General features: G+C 47.0%; 2 protein-coding genes across 4 annotated transcripts; both read right to left on the bottom strand.

Moving 5' to 3' along the window:
* Nucleotides 1-6723: 6723 nt before the first annotated feature.
* LOC108133193 (sphingomyelin phosphodiesterase) lies at nt 6724-13615 on the bottom strand. Of its 3 annotated transcripts, XM_017253016.3 has the most exons (8): nt 13108-13615; nt 9719-9879; nt 8338-9655; nt 8073-8281; nt 7718-8012; nt 7471-7656; nt 7172-7271; nt 6724-7106 (listed from the first exon to the last, which is right to left on the bottom strand). In XM_017253016.3, the coding sequence occupies exons 2-7, from the start codon at nt 9798-9800 to the stop codon at nt 7202-7204; spliced, it is 2160 nt and encodes a 719-aa protein (XP_017108505.2). In that variant the 5' UTR covers nt 9801-9879; nt 13108-13615; the 3' UTR covers nt 6724-7106; nt 7172-7201. The 3 variants fall into 3 exon arrangements, with proteins under 3 accessions (XP_017108505.2, XP_017108506.2, XP_043066204.1); XM_017253017.3 differs by lacking the exon at nt 7172-7271 and having other exon boundaries at nt 6726-7106; XM_043210269.1 differs by lacking the exon at nt 6724-7106 and having other exon boundaries at nt 7136-7271.
* A 593-nt stretch (nt 13616-14208) lies between these two features.
* LOC108132915 (gastrin/cholecystokinin type B receptor) lies at nt 14209-16327 on the bottom strand. Its single transcript, XM_017252498.3, has 3 exons — nt 15925-16327; nt 15513-15860; nt 14209-15333 (listed from the first exon to the last, which is right to left on the bottom strand). The coding sequence occupies exons 1-3, from the start codon at nt 16276-16278 to the stop codon at nt 14449-14451; spliced, it is 1587 nt and encodes a 528-aa protein (XP_017107987.2). The 5' UTR covers nt 16279-16327; the 3' UTR covers nt 14209-14448.
* Nucleotides 16328-16421: the final 94 nt, after the last annotated feature.

The following is a 16421-nucleotide window of genomic DNA, read 5'->3' as shown; positions in this document are numbered from 1 at the left end:
GCCAATTGGTAATGGTCTTAAGAGATCAGTGTGGAATGCAATTGGGGTTTTAGCTAATGATGGTCTACCTCTCAAGGAAATCATTTATTTTAATTCAGGATGTGCTGATTGCAATCAATAGAGATACTATCATAATTAGATTAGTTTCAACTATGAGTAGTATAAGAATCTTCCTATAAAACCCCCACTAAATAGTCCTTATTAACCGCCCGATTGACATATCTATCCCACCCACAGATGCAGGAGGTGCCATCTGGCGGGACCATCAATCTACGCCTGCGAAGACGTTTCAATACATTCCTACAAATTGACCACCACAATTTAAACAAAACCCGCTTTTGGCCAATAAGTGGCCATTCATCTTGTCCAGCCGGCAGTCCTCTCCTCCCCCGCCCTGCCCTGCCTCTTTTCCTTGCCACAAGGAAAACTTGCCACAAACGAACAGCCGAGCACCCTAAGCCACAAACTTGAACGTGGAGCGACAGGGATAGAGCGAATATTTGGCACTCGAACCGGGTCCGGAAAATCTAAGGGGGTGGTTGGGTGGCTGGGTAGCTGGGTGGTGGGGCGGTAGAAGCAGGCTGCCTGCTTCTTTTACTACTACTGCCACTTGGTAGCAGTTGGCAGTGGCAGCATCAGGCGGCAAATAATGTAAAACGCCATTAGGCGAGATTTTCTCATACAAACAACAATTGTGCATTGGCACACCAGCCTGACGTCGTCGTCGTCGTCTGCGATTCTCATGCTGATGCTGATGCTGCTCCTGCTGCGGGGGGGTTAAGTAGAGGAGATGGTGGTGGCATTGGGGTATGGCCTTTTTGTGGGCGGTGGACACAGCATTTTTTTATGCGCATTTCGCACAAGCGGAATGGAAAAGAGAAAGCACGAGGAGGAGAGTGGAATATTCTCATGAAACGTAGCAAACGAAAACAATTTTGGGCCGCGCTGCCAGGCAAGTGGCAACATTTGTTGCTGCTGCCTTTGCTGTTGCGACAAATTGAATGAAATCACGGCAATTTGGAGTGGCATACATCGGCTGGCAACAGCTGCTACCAGTCCGTGTCCAAAAGTCCGCTCCCAAATGGCCAGTCGCAAAAATACAGAAACAGAAAAAAAATAAGAAGGGGGCGGGGTGGGCGGACAAACAAGAGGGCTGTTGACGCATAATTGAATTATTAATTTTTATTTTAAACAATGAATGACACGTTGTTGCTGTTGCTAGTGGTGGTGCTGCTGCTTCAGAAGCTGATGCTGATGTTGCTGCACATGCGTCGCTGTGTTTATCTGACGGCGGCGTGTATCGCACAGATAAGGAAGTTGTTTGCTCAGCGCCAATTCAGCAGGCAAATAAAATCAGAGCCCACCACCCATCCGCCACCCATCAGCCACCCACTTGATGCGTCCTCTAGGCCAGCAGGTCAAAATGAAGCTGTTTGTTTGGGTGTCTCCTCAATGGGGCGCAAAATGTGGGGTGGGCTGAGTGGGGTGTATGTGTGTGTGGCATTGACTGACTTTTGATAATGGGCTTGGAAGATGAGTTGCTGGGGGCGGCCAGATATGGGAATCGGCAACTGAGTGCGAGGAGATAACACTCCGTAGTGGGGCGGCTGTAAACTGGCAGCAGAATAGGGAAAAACCAACTGACAACCCACTGGGCCAGGCTTATTAAGTTTTCTCACGCCGTTTCTCGGCTCAGCGGAAGTCCTGTCCAGAAGTCGCGCTAAAATTGTCGCCCTCCATGCCCATCTATCCAGCTGCCATCCTGCCAGCCATCCTGCCAGCCAGCCTGCCATCCAGCCATCCAGTCAGCCTGCCTGCCTGTCTTGGACATGAAAAGCCAAGAAAGGACTCGGCTTCCTTTGGCCGTAAAAGAGTGAAGAGCGCAAAAGGACGACGGCCCGGGACGACTGCAAGTGAAGTGTGGACAATGCCGTGAGATTTTAGAAAAAGGGGGTGATGACAGCAGCAATTACACACTTTTTACTCCAAAGGGAAACTAGAAATCAATCAGGCCAAGACTTGTCTTAAGGTAACTTGGCCAGGACATCATCTGAATTACTTGAAAATCATCTAAAACGAAGACAAGCAACTGACAGTAGCAGCAGCAGCAGCAACATGGAGCGGCAAGTAGCAACAGCAAACAGCGACAGCAGCAACATCTATTTCCACAAAGCTTTAGCCACAACAGTTGTATGCCCCAAAGACACAAAAACTGAATAAGGATAACGTGTGTGTGGGTGTGTGTGTGTGTTTGTGTGTATGTGAGGCAATAGCAATGGCAACTGGCAGCTTTCAGAAGCAGTAGCAGCAGCAATGGCAACACCAGCAATAGCAACAACCAGCAAGAGTAACCGTTATTAAAGATTTTGAATACCTAATTATGAAAATGTCAGAAGCAAACTTTTTTTTTGTGTTGATGCTGAAAGCGGGAGGCATGAGGGAGCGGTGGGGGGATGGTAGAGCAATGACAGGGACGGGCATAATCTCCGACAGGACTCCTCCACCAGAGATGACTGAGTGTGTGTGTGTGTTTGTGTGGATGTTGCTGGGTCGGTATGGCTGGCAGGCGTTTGGTCCTTGCGTTCATTCCGCTCTATGCTGGCTGTTGCTATTGCTCCAGTTGTTGCTACTAGTATTGCGGCCACAACAGCAACAACACGAGGCACAAAAACAGTGTTTGTGATGTGCCTGGCAGCCAAACACGCTCCTGCTACTGCTCCTCCTCTCGGCAACAACATCAGGAAAATATGAAAAATTCCATTTTCATGTCACTCAATTGAATTTCCATTCAAACTGTTTTTTCTTTCCCCTCAGATTCTCCTCTCTCATTCTTCTCTTTTATTTTCAGGATACTTTTTTTGCAAGTGACTGACGCTGACGCAGCGTCGACTGTGAACGCGGCGGCGCTTTTCCATTTCCATTTAATATTTTTGCCTATTTTCCGCATGCATGTATTGTACGTGTGTGTGTGTGTGTTGAGATGCGGGTGTGTTTTGTATTTTTGGGTTTTCCAGCCAAATTAATTGCCTACGGATTTGTAGTTAGTTGCCATCGTCATCGCTTTTGTTGTTGCTGCTGCCGAAAAAGCTCAAACACAAATACAAGCACAACAAAATGCCTGCCACACACACACACACTCGCACACTTTTGAACACACAATGGCTAGCCAAAAGTCCTTTCTGCCTTGACTGCATTCGGGTTTATGGTAAAAATAAATAAATTTTGGGTTTATCTCAATGGCACACAAGTCATTTGCAGCTGAGATTTTTTTGTACGCTTTCTATCTCTACGACTATTTCCACACCTCCCCATCGCCCATCGGCCTCCCCTTATTCCACTTTTTTTCCACCGTGTGTCCTCCCATCCTTGTGATTATTTTTTCGTCCTGCTCTCCCTTGTGGTTGCCTTTTGATGGCAAAGGTGAGCACATGTGATGGCTCTGTGTGTGTGTGTGTGTGTGTGAGAACAATATGTCCTGGGTCCGGAGTCCAGGACAATTGAAGCATGTCGTGGGGATCTGTGGATTTTGGACACGAGCTTACATCGGATTAACATTGTGCTCAAGGCGTTCAAGTCTGTCGAATTGAAGGCATTAAGCATCCAAGGACATAGGCGGTTGCAAGGTAATACAAATTATCCTGCAACAAGGATAGCCATTAAAACTTGCTCCTTGGAGTAAGAAATATTAAGAAGACTAATGATAAATAATTTTTGGCCAAACATTTTGCACCCCAAAGCTAAACTGACCCCAAACAGGACCTTTCCTTTGCAGGCCACCCACAAATAAGTGTCCTGTGAGAATGGAAGGACGAATGTAAAACAGTTCCGGCTTTTGTTTAGTGGCCCTAACAGCGATGCCAACTGCAGTCACATTCCACTTGCTCGTGCTCGAACAGACACACCATGTTGTGCCTCGTGCCTTCATGTAGATTTATTTATAAAATTTAAATTTAAACAAAAGCAGGAACAACAACAAGAACAACAACAATAGCCACAGCAGAGGATGACCAAATGCGCCAGCGGCTTTCCAAATCCTGAATCCTGAATGCCGAATGGCGAGCGGCAAGCGGAGCCTGCTCCTGACAAGCTGACAGCCCTGCTGGGTCTGACTCTGGACTCTGGATTCTGGATTCTCGGCCAGGCGACATTTTCACTTGTCATGCTTTTGCTTGAGTAATTAAATATAATTTTCTTCCCGCGCTTTTTACACGAATGGAAAATATACAAAAAAAAATACAGAAAACAATCCAGAAAACAAAAACTGGAATAAACAATAGCGACAAAAGCATTGACAGTCGCTGAAAGTGACGCTCCGGGCGATGGTGGCTTGTGGTTGACAACTGCTGAGGATTGGAGAGGAAAATGAGCGATTTTTCTTTATTATCAAATTAGTGGAAAGTTTTCAAAATATTATCAAGAAAAACCAAGAGAGAGGGGAGTCAGTTTTAAGTCTTAAGTTTATTTGAACTATTTTTTAAAATTTAAAATCCATAAAGTCTTAAACCCTAGGTAGGGCGAGCATCCTTTTTGACCATCCTTTCACTACCACCTCCCCCATTTACTTGTAACAATAAATACTGTGTGCAGCTGCAGCAACAGTGGCAACAATAGCATCAATTTTTTGTAACATGTTGCCAAACATGGCCCAAGCCATGCCCCAAACTGACTCCAACTGATGCTGATACTGATGTGCCACTGGCACTGCTGCCACCAATGGGTGGTGGTGGTGGTGCTGCTGCTGCTGCTGCGGTGGCCACTTAAATGTCGTTATGTTGTCGGGTCACGCGCCAGGCTCCAATGTCCGATGTGGATGTGTCCCAGGGCCATGTCCTGTGTCCTTTTCCCACTTTTTGGGGGCCAGCGGGGTGAAAAAAAAAAAAACAACTTTATTGCCGCAGCAATTATGCGTAGCTAATAAAAATGTGCGGAGGTGTTTGGCCAAACGGCACAAAATAGGCGGAGGGGGCCTGGTGGGCCGGGTGGGAAACATAAAGAAAGGTCCTGGGGCAGGCAGCCATTGACAGGAAAACGATTTATGCATGCGCGAATAATTAATGCGTTGATTTATTTAAAAACGTATTTCGGCATTCAAATGAAGGCGCCAATTCTAAAAAGGCTCCAGTCGCGTTCAATTAACCCATTGGTAATGGAAACAAAAGATAAAAAACGAAAAAATATATATAAGTACGTGGGACTAAAAGCTTCTGTGGAATTCGTTAAACCAACAATATGTTTGCATCCGATCGGGCATTAATGGGTTAACATGTGTGAACTTTCAGCGGGTCTGTTGAAATGCAAATTTATATTCAAGCCTGACAGCAGCAACAACGAAAACAAACATTGCTAACAAAAAATGCTTCCAGAGAAACAAAAAAAACAACAAACGATTGAAAATGGCAAAGAAGAAAAATCAAATATGTTAAGCGGCATTTAAGCGCGGCATCGAGATCCTGTGCCTGCCACATGAGATAATGCCACGTCCCCATCCTCCTCCTCTACCGTCTTGTTTGTATATTTTTCTAAAAATTTGCACGCATTGCATTGTTGTACCGACGCCGTACCCTTCTGGCCAATGTTGTTGTTGTTCTTTTGGGGGTCTCTGTTTGTTTGTTTGTTTGTCGCGCGCACACACATGTGTGCGGTTCCCAGCGGCAGCGTCCCCCGAAAAGTATGCAAAGCAACAAAAACATAAAGAGCGAAATCAGGAAAGGAAGAAACAAAAAATAAACGGAAGTCGGCGCACGCCATTTGTGTGTAAGCGAGTGCGGGTGTGTGGGGGTGGGAGAGTGCGGGAGTGTGGGTGATGTGGGAAATGTAAACGGAATTGTTTTGCCAGCCCGATGCTGGCAGTGGGTGGGTCGGCGGGGGTCGTGTGGGAAAAGGTGCGGGTGCTAGTGTATGTGTGTGTGTGTGACAAAAGGATAATGACTGGCAACCAGGGCACCCATCGAAACCCACACAAACACTCACACACACACACGTTCACCTCGCTGCGTGTCTTATCACCAATGAAGGAAAACACGCACGACCGCTCAACAAGCTGAAATCAACTCAAGGCAATGCTGCCACTGCCACTGCCGCGGCGGAAACGGCCACTCGGGCGTATTGACAACGACTAGGGCTCCCCGGCGATGCCCCTCCAGCTGCGAGCAGGAGTTTACCCAAAGGACTAATGCCAATCCTTCACGTTTGGGGGTGGGGTTTCCAATCAAGCATGAGAATGCACTACGGGCAGGTAAAGAGCAACATAAGCTGCATGATTTTAGAAATAGTTACTGGAATCCGTCCCACATTATTATTTTTTATAAATTCTCCTAAATCTTTTATAATCTCTCCATAAAAGTAAGTCCTATAAAAGTTTAATAGGCAGTTAACTCACAAAAATATCTTACATAATTCAAGCCACACAAAAATAGGTAATAGAAAGTTCCGCAAGAACTTCACCCCACAAAATGGCAATTGCTTGAATTTGAATTTCCGCCGGAAACCCGCCAACCATTACGTTTTCAACCCGCCATTGTGCATCCCTCGTTTATGCTACTTAACAGCACTTCCTATGTTAAGCTAATGTTAAACACCAGCCATGTTAAAAGCCATGTTGAACAGCACCAGAAATATAACATTTACCAACACTAAAAGAGTTTGGCGCCTTAGCAACACCCATTTGAAATAAAAACCATTTTGTTACTAAAATTATTGCACTTTATTTTGTTATTTTAACTATATTATCATTAAAATTAAGAGTTTACAAAATAGTTTGATCAACAACTTCGATTACGTAGCTGGGCGCTCCTGCCACGCCCCCCAACATGCAACAGCATCGGCAAAAACAACAACGACTGAAGGCAATTACAATTAAATGACTATTCTTCACTGACTCAGTTTCTCGACAAGGTCACTGGGAGGGAGGGGGCAGCGGGTCATTGTGACGTCATTGCATAAACGTGAACTTAGACAACTTTTAAGTACTAATTATCACATAGTAACCTTATGGGGTAGGAGTTTCTCGTCTCGCATCGGTATTGCGGTAGTGACTTGATGGCGGCGATCAGCGATATCCCAGCAGGTATTTGGGCAGGTAGGTGATCGAGGACAGCAGGCTATAGCTTTAGGGAAGGAAATTTCGTACAATAAGTAAATGGAACTAGTATTTATTATGATAAAAGATTACAATGCTCCAGCCACCAAATATATACAATTTTCAACCACCGGCATCAACAATCACCACATCGAAGTTGGTTTGGTCCTCCACGGGAGTCTTATCCTCGGCTCTGTATGGATATTAGTTTGGTATTTTTGAGTTGAATTGGCAAACCACCACACCAGTACAGAAAACAAAATGAATTTGGTTATTATCGGTTGCGAATAATAAAGTGTATGAACACAGAATGTTATGAAAGCACAATTAGGCGAGTAACATCAAGGATTAAAGCCACAACTACCACTTAATGACGTAAATCTTTTGCTTACGAGTTGGTCAATCCACGATAGAACCAGGACTTCCACGACTTGGAGGACTCCTCGTCTATTTTGGACTCTACTTCTGAGCAGAAGTGCTTTCGATCGTGGGAACGTCCACTCCTGCAATCGCAAATCAAACGCTTCTTGCACTCGGCATCGCAGGTGGGTCTAGCCGGTGAGTTCTTCCAATAATATCTAAAAAAAATCAAAGGATTTGTTTATATTTCATTAAGATATTTACGAGATTATAACCCACTTGTAGTAGAGCTCGAATAGCTCTTGATTATTGGTGAGCTCGTTGAGTAAATTGTTCCAATCGCTGGGACGGAGGGCCTTCATATTATAGGCCGCTCTGGCAGTGTACAGCTTGTACCAGATGGGGTAGCCATACAGGTTAGCCTCCTTCAGGTTCATTATCCAGGACTCGTGGTCAATGACCAGTCGTGTGGTAGAGTCATGGTCCCCATCCACATAGTAGATCCGATAGCCGGGATTGAGGTCATAGTAAGGCGATACAGAGGGTCCTATATAGGCTATGCTATTGGGGTGATCTATCAAGAAGAGTAATCCATTAGTTCCCATTATTATTTTAAACTTTTCATGAGTCTTACTTAGATCATGTGGATCGTAGAACATCTCAAACTCATCGTAGTGCGTGTGTCCGTAGAACTGAGCCGTCACAGTACTCTCATAACGAGCTATAATCTTGTAGAAGTTCCGAGACCACACCTTCAGACAGTCAGAGTGCCCTGGCGGTATGTGACCTATGACATGCACCTTTTCGTTGGAGAACTCGGCACTTTGTAGCTCGTAAATGAACCTGGAAATATAATTAGCATTAAAAACTAATCCTCAAGCTTTAAAAACTTAAATTACCATTGCAATTCAGTAGCCGGATCCGTGGAGTTGAGAAGCAGCCACCAGTTCTTGTTGTTGCAGTAGTTCATGTTCATGGAGATGATGCGGAAGCCAGGACGCACCAGCACCGAGTAGAAGGCTCCTCGCCGCACTGTGGGGGTCACACTCTGTGGCAGCCACCGACGCCACTGGGCATCCAGCTCGTCGTACAGCCAGCTGATGGAGATGTCCACCTGGTTGACGTACGGAGGGGGGAAACTGTTCACCGGGGCGCTTTCGTGGTTGCCCAGGGCTGGGAAGATGGGCACTCCGGGGAACTTCTCGGCCATCTGCTTCACTGTCTCCTTAATGATGGCCAGATTCTCCTCCTTGGTCTGGTTCCAGACGTCGTGCGGCGGCAGGTCGCCCGTCCACAGGATGTAGTCGATGTCCTTATGCGTCTCGGCGATGTGCGAGAGCATGTGATCCACCGTCCGCTTGGGCGTGTCGCACTTCCGGTAGTCGCCCCACTTGCCGGCGGCAGCATTAGGCGTAGCAGGCCGTCCGCTGCTGAGGCGGCAGCAGAGGGGCTCGTTGCACTCGGCGTTGGAGCCCTCCGCGTAGTGGGGGTCGTAGTGGGTGTCCGAGATGTGCAGGACCTTGAAGAAGGGGGCTCCGTCCACGGGAATGGGCAAGTCAGCAAGACGCGGCGGCTTGGGGACTGGCGGGAAGACGACCTCCCACTCGTGGTAGGGGTTGTAGACGTCGGCACAGCCATCACCGATGACAAAGCTGCAGAGCTCGTCGGGACTAAGATTGACCCTCTTTAGGACGTAGATCAGTTCGCTGCCAAAGAGCTGCGCCACTCCCTGGCACACTCTGGCGCTTTGGATGTTCAGGTTGGTGCAGTAGTCGGTGATCATGCGGATCAGCTCCCCGTCCGTCTTGCCCACCTTGATCTGCTGCTGCAGCATCCCGGCACCGGCGCGGCAGGCCGTGCACGTGACCTTTGACATCACACTGTTCTCTATCTCGAATGCCACCTGCTTGAGGTTAAGCAGCTTCAGGGCCTTGTCCACCAAGGGCGGGTACACCAGGCCGTCCCCACCAGCCACATCGTACCACAGCATACGTCCGCTGGCTGACTGGTTCTGGCGGAGATTGGCCAGTCGCTGCAGGAACTCAGCGTCCGAGGCGTCCGAGCCTATGGCCCGGTGTGTACGATTGGGATGCAGGACGGGCTCTAGGTGGGGCTCAATGCTCCTGGGTTGGGCCTCAATCACCCAGCTCTCCGTTTCCGGCTGCGTCCAGTTTATTTCCGGTCTGCGCCAGGTGAAGAGGAAGGGCATAGCTCCAGCTGGAAGGGGAATACTCCTCATTAGTTAACTCATTCCCAGTTATCTTGGATTCTTGAACTCACCATCTGCCACCAATTCGAAAGCCAAGAGGAGAGCAATGAGCCAGCAGTTTCCCCTGGGAATCGTCCATCGCTGCTGTGTCATAATGCTCCGGCTCCCAGACTCCTCAGAGCTTCAGATCTCTTTCTTTCAAGATGCCACAGGTATCCACGGGCTGCTTGACCTACATTGTTGGGTTTAACCGAAAACGAAGCAAAAACAAAAAATATATAAATACAATTCGGAGAGTCATTATTTTGGGGAACGGGTTTCATTACGACGACTTGGGAGGGATCTGGCCAGGGGCTTGTCAACGTTTTGGTTTATTTTGGCTTTTATGCAGTTTCGTTTTGGCCGGAATGTTTATGATTTATGCAACTTACAGGATGAGGCACAAAAAAGCTGTCTGCTGCCGTAACTTGCTCTGAAGACCCGAGTTACCTGACCACTTGTGGAAAGTGTTCCCCCGGGCCCTTTGGCTTTTGTCGCATTATGATGCTCAGCCAGCCATCCATCCCACCTGACCTCTGCCATTGAAGGACCTCAAATCTAAATTTCAATTTCAATCCGTGCCTGTTTGTTGGTGGATGGCTGGTGCCTGTGTATGAGTTCGGGGCTTTCATCAACATTTGACAGCACTTAAAATCTCGTTAGCTGTAAATGGCAGACATGTTTGAACACCCACGCATATACCCCTTACCCAACACCCACAGCAACCAACAACATCGACACATCAGCAATAGCAACGGCACGGGAGCAACATCAGCAAGTTGGCAGAAAACGGGGGAGCTGTCACCTCCCGATTGCGATGCATGTGGCATTAGATGGAATTGTTGCAACGCTTTTATTTGGATTGACAGATACATTTGTAGCTTACTGTTCGAGTGACTCACATGTGATGTTGTTGCTTCTGTTTGTTTGTTTAAAGCGCACCAGCACACACACTCGTCCGAGGGGCTGTTAAATATCACAGTCCCCGAAGCATTAACTTGTCCGTTTATTTACTGAGATGGCTTTATCAAAATTGCCTTATCAGCATCTGTCCCACAGATGTGATTTAATGAAACTAGAAATTATTCAGTTGCTTTAGATTTTATTTGTTTTTGTGTTAATCACACAAAGGGTTATCGTAATCCGGTTTTTTCTAGAGCAGTGAGCTCTCTGTGCCTCTGTGATGCAGCTCATGGAAAGTTTTAGGTCTTTGGCCCTCGAGGATAATTAGACCCTTTGTATTCCTTGACTCTGCCTATCATGACCCTGAAACAACCTGCAATGGAGCGTCTTCTATGAAGGCCTCAACCCAATCATCGTCACATGACACCCAATAAAAACAACATAACAATAATGTGCGAGTAAACAAGGCAACTGAGCCGAATTGATTTGTTTGTGAGGGGCTGTTGGAGGCTCATTATGCACCGGGCCTGGGACCGGCCTGGGACGGGGTCTCAATGCCAGCCACCAATTGGCATACCGCCGGCAAATCGGCCAGGCATATATCATCCATAAGTGCGGACAAGTGTCGCGAAGGTACATTGGCCTCGTCGGGTGAAATCGTCTTGTAATCATCGGAGGTCTCGTCTCGTATCGTCTCGCCTCGTCTGGGCTCGGATTCGTCTTGGATGGCGTCTGCCACCGCAAAGACTTTTTATTTGCTGTTGTGATTTGAGCGAAAATCGAAAGTGTCTGCCGTAGGGCGCCTAGTGCCAGAGCACAGAGTTCAAGTAAGATGCATTATTAGGAAATCTAATAGATGCGGAGAGGGGCGGCAAACTCGTTTCGCGGACAAGGTTAGCCGAGGACAACACTAATTTCCAGATGAATGCAGGTCAAGTTACAGCCATCAAAAAAGACATTACAAAACTATCAAAAAAACAAAACTATAGCCGATGCCTTCGTTAAACCGGTTTATGGGCTTCAGCTGCAGCACGTGGAGGGCAGTCGCCTCTTAAATGGATTTTTGGCACAGCCCGACCGAACGACACACATCTGCATCCCTTTTAGTTCTCAGCTTTCTCAGCTTTGTTTTTGGTTTTCATTCAAGGCACGATTCCTCCAAAAAAACAAAAACCTAAAATAAAAGGGCCCCTCCACGCAACGGAAACCCGAGACGAGAGGCCCAAAAAAAACTTTCACTTTCTTTAGAAATTATTTTTGATAATATAATTTTTACTCTTTCCCCCATTTCGGGTCACTTTATTTCTGTGGAGCCGAACATGAAAACACTTTGATGTGCTAAATGGAGTGCCTCCTTGGGTCCCACACCCAGGTCCCAGGGCTTAAGTCATTTTCGTCCAATCTTGTTGTTGTCGTTGTCTCTTAGTGGGTCTCTATTGTATAATGCTGCAGTAGTCCGTCACGCTGAATGTAATGTTTTAATGAACATTTCTTGTTTTATAATAATTAGGAAAGAGAAGGTATGCTAAGAGACTGTGAAACGAGATGAAAACGAAAGTGAGTTTCTTTTCTTTTTCCGGAACACATTAGCCGATGGAAAACTTGTTCAAAGTGATTCATAGCCTCTGGGATGGTATGGTATGGTATGGGAGCTCCAAGCCCCCAAAATCGATTTGATTTGACAAATGAAAGCCAATCTGAAACACATTTTCATTTTGTTTCGAGAAACTGCTTGTAATTTCAGGCACGTAATAATTAGAAATGTGTGGCACTTTATTGAGAGCAAATGCCTACACGATCTGAGCGATCTTACAATACCATTTCTTGAACTTTAATGCCTTTGGTCGTCGGGCTTAAGGGAGTGCGGCGTGTGTGTCGCCGTCAGCCTCGTCATGTCCAAATAGTGGCCTATATATATTTGGTTAGCGGGGGCTAATTAAACATGCAGCCCCAACCACAAGCCCACCTCGGCCACTGGAATCAGTGAACCACTCATCGCCGCATACCCGACACGCACAGCAAACTGCACGCAAATAGAAACGGAAAATGGGTAGTACTCGTAGAATTCCCAATATGGTTGTAAATATCGAAAGCGTAAAGCTGCGTAATCGGCCAAGAAGTGTTTACACTTGGAGAAATAAAAAGGGGTTTTCAAAAGAGAAATTATGTCTATCATAAAACCATAGATGCTATTTTTTTACTCTGCTATATAGCTTAAAGTCCCACCATAAAACATCCCTCAATGTGACAGCTCTACAATAGTTTAGCATGAAATTCATTGAAGACGAGCACCGCGCATGCGTGACTGAAGCAAAAAGACCCAAGACGCCGAGTGAAATGCGCAAACGTGTTTTTCCTGCCGAAGCTTCTGACGAAATGTGTAACAGTAAAAGACTGGCTACTGGCTACTACCAACTACCTACCATCCACAACTGGTTTGACGGAAATCCATAGCCAAGTTAAATCAAAAACCAAAACATTGATTGCCGCTGACAGTTCGCATATGACGGTTACCTACCTTTTTGACCAAAAACCAAGAAAAAAAACTGCCACAATATTCACAATTTCCGAGTCGAACTTTCGTTCTTGACCCACAACGAACCGCACTGAACCCGCCTTTGTTCTTTGGCGTTTCGTTTTCTTTCTTTCTTTTTTATATTTTTTTCTATATTTTTTTGTTGTACTTTTGCCACTTTTTCTTTCTTACGGTATACACCACTATATCTGTATATATTTTTAGACAAAATATTTTATGCGATAATTCGCATCTCTCTTTCGGTGATTGGCCTCATTTATTGACGATTCATTTGTTTGGCTCACGAATTTCTACAATCGCACAATTGGAGCCGAGCTCGTAGCTCAGTTATCCGTATATATTTCTTTTTGGCATGCACTCGGCGGCCACTTTGGTCGGACTTGTGTGGTTCCGAAGATTTCACCCGCCGTGTCTCCGTGTCAAGAATCGCAGTGTCTCCGCTGAGAGAAATCCAACCGTTCGTCGCGAGTCGCCGCCACCAACTGAAAGGTTTTCCAACCGAATGGTTGAAAAAAGAGCAGCTTTTGAGCCGAGCTTGCTGGCTTGTTTATTAATACAAAAATGCATGTTCTCTCTTTTTTAAAAAAGAGATAGTTTTTTAGAGATCCGACTGCCAGAAGAGATACTCACAAAGAAAGAGAGTGGAAGCTTTCATCCAAAAACAAGTGATACTAATATAATACATTTGGTTTTTAATTAGTTTGATGTTCTACTCGTATCTCACATGAAAACTTGTCGCCCATTGTTTAAAAAAACGGAAGTGCCTAGTATAGATTAAGATAAAACAAATAAGCAATTTAAATATTTTTGGGGAGTGACTCATTAGTATTATAGAAACACATCTTAGTCACTCTAATTTTGTATAAAATTCTTTCTATTTTAAGCACTTTTTAATGAAAACATCGAAGACCTTTTTAGGAGTTTATGACTTAATGACTTTATACTTTAAATGCCATTCTCTAGCATAACTATCTTTGTTGAGACCTGTTTCGCCGATCACTTCCTTGTGATAATAACCAATTTCTATGCCCCTATTGAGTGCTAAATCTAACACCTTGTTGGTTTTCAATGGGCATTCCTTTATTCTCCATATTTACACTTTTGATAAGGTACATAATGTACGTGCTTATATATATTCACATATTTTGATGTCTGATAACCCCCCCACCAACCGTGACACACTGTTTTTTTCGCCATCTAGGGGATTGTCGGATGGGAGGTGGGTGGCCTGGGGAACTATAACCATCAATCAAGTTCTGCTAACCGTTTACTCCCGTATCCGACAAATGCAACCGGGTGATTTATGATCGGTGTGGTCGCCTATCAGGCAGAGGATTCAATTGACGCACTCGAAGTCGAGTCATCGCACTGCTTGTAAATGGTGAACACTTCGTGCTTGAAGCTCAGGATGCGTTTCAGGCTGGCCGGCTCCTGCTGCACCGCTGCACTGGCGGACTTGTGGTCCGAGGCCCGGACTTCGGTGGTGGCTGCCGCATTCCGGGCAAGGTGGCAGCGCCAGGTGAAGGTGGGCGGTCGCAGACCACAACAGCATTGCGACCACTTGCCTTTGTTCATCTCCTCCGTCGGCATGGCGGCGTCTTGAACATTCCCGGGAGAGCAGCCAAGGAAATACCGGATTTTTTGCTTCACCAGCGATGCCGTGCGTATCGTTTGGGTGAGAAACGTGTAAAATATGGGGTTCAGGGCGCAGCTGAAGAGGTTGAGGATGCCAAAGCTGAAGTACAGCAGCCAGTCGATGGGCTCCGAGTAGGATCCGTAGAGTCGCATAATCAGGAAGACCCAGGCGGGCAGTCGTAGGAATATGAAGACGGCCATCATCAGCAGTACCACCACCACCATTTTCCGGTGTCTCGCCTCCCTGGCCAACGAAGCAGCTGTTGTTTTCTTTGCAGGATTGGGGGAAGGAGTGCTGGAGGGCACTGGCATCTTGTCCACGGCAAAGGGCAGGGCCACGCCGATGGCACTGGCCAAGGTCGAGGGCATCAGGAAGTCCGCACTGCCGCCTGCCGACCCGAGGGCCTTGAACTGACCCTGCTGGGGCTCCTGCTGGCGCACCTGCTGCTCCTGGTGGAAGTGCCGCCTCAGCCAGAGCTGCCTGGCAATGATGGCATTCAGCCAAACGAACGCCACTATGCAGGGCATAAAGATCAGGGTAAAGAGTACTACGTAGTATAATCCGACAGCGTGCTGGAACAACACACAGAGAAATATTTATAGAATTGCATAAATTGTTTTCTACACACCCGGCTGATAAGATAAGGAGGACATTGATTCGACAACATGGATTCCCCCATCCCAGGTCCCCGCGCAAATCCCCACTAAATCCCCACCCTGCTGGCAAGTGATAATCCCAGCTGCGGACTTACGTCGCCGGCCAGGCACATGTGCACCAGCTCCAGTTCGGTGACCACAAGTTCCCTGGGCACTTCTTTGGTCTCGTCCTCGTCCTCTGTCTGAGAATCCTCTGCATCCAGCAGTTGGACACGCTGGTAATCGTAGATGCCCAACAGCGGACCCGAGGCGCCAATGGAACAGGCCCAAATCAGCAGCATGGTGACCACACTGAAGCGGTAGTCCGGATTCCAGAAGCCCAACACTGGCCGCATTATGGCCAGGTAGCGATCCAGGGCAATGGCCACGAGGGTCAGGCTTCCAGAGAGCACCGAAGTGGTGGTGGCAAAGGGCACAAACTTGCACATGAAGCCACCAATAGTCTGGAGAATAATTTCAGACGGAAATCATAGAAGACTACATAGTCTTTTTGACCTTCCCACTCACCCAAAGCTGGAGGTACTCCGCATTAAACTGAGCCATGTAGGAGGTTGTACAGAAAACCGTGGAGGAGAGATCACTGCAGGCCAGTGAAATCAGGCAGGATCGGAAGAAGGGTCTCAGTTTCCGGCGGGAGTTGACGTAGAGGGTGCCCAGATTTCCGACAAAGGCCAACACGAAAAGGATTCCCACCACGGCGGAGAAGGCATTGCGCTTGAACCTGTTCAGCTGGCTAAGATCACCGATGAAGATGCCCGGATACGGCTGAATGGTGGGGGCGGGGGTGAACTCCCCGTGCTTGCTGAGGGCCCACTTCAGGTACAACTCAAACTGCTCAAAGGTGTAGTGTAGGAGGGCCATTTCCAGGGTGAGGCCCAAAAGTATGCCGCAGAAAGGTCCGAACTGGAGAGCTTTTGCCAATCGACTGGGGGATAGATTTATGGCCACTGCTACCGGAGGGTACCGCCGGGCTTAATGTTCCATTATCGGAACCGCTTATCGTT

Source organism: Drosophila bipectinata, chromosome 2R, assembly GCF_030179905.1.
Source record: "Drosophila bipectinata strain 14024-0381.07 chromosome 2R, DbipHiC1v2, whole genome shotgun sequence".
NCBI classification, from domain to species: Eukaryota; Metazoa; Arthropoda; class Insecta; order Diptera; family Drosophilidae; genus Drosophila; species Drosophila bipectinata.
This window is presented reverse-complemented; position numbering and strand designations above follow the sequence as displayed.

Bases quoted from the DNA above. Each gene is read 5' to 3' on its own strand.
- LOC108133193 (XM_017253016.3), bottom strand. From the start codon at position 9,800: ATGACACAGCAGCGATGGACGATTCCCAGGGGAAACTGCTGGCTCATT. The intron at 9,656-9,718 runs GTGAGTTCAAGA...TTCCCCTTCCAG, and splicing joins TTTCGAATTGGTGGCAGATG to CTGGAGCTATGCCCTTCCTC. The intron at 7,272-7,470 runs GTAAGCAAAAGA...ATATCCATACAG, and splicing joins TATCGTGGATTGACCAACTC to AGCCGAGGATAAGACTCCCG.
- LOC108132915 (XM_017252498.3), bottom strand. From the start codon at position 16,278: ATGGCCCTCCTACACTACACCTTTGAGCAGTTTGAGTTGTACCTGAAG. The intron at 15,861-15,924 runs GTGAGTGGGAAG...ATTATTCTCCAG, and splicing joins CGGAGTACCTCCAGCTTTGG to ACTATTGGTGGCTTCATGTG. The intron at 15,334-15,512 runs GTAAGTCCGCAG...GTGTTGTTCCAG, and splicing joins ACATGTGCCTGGCCGGCGAC to CACGCTGTCGGATTATACTA.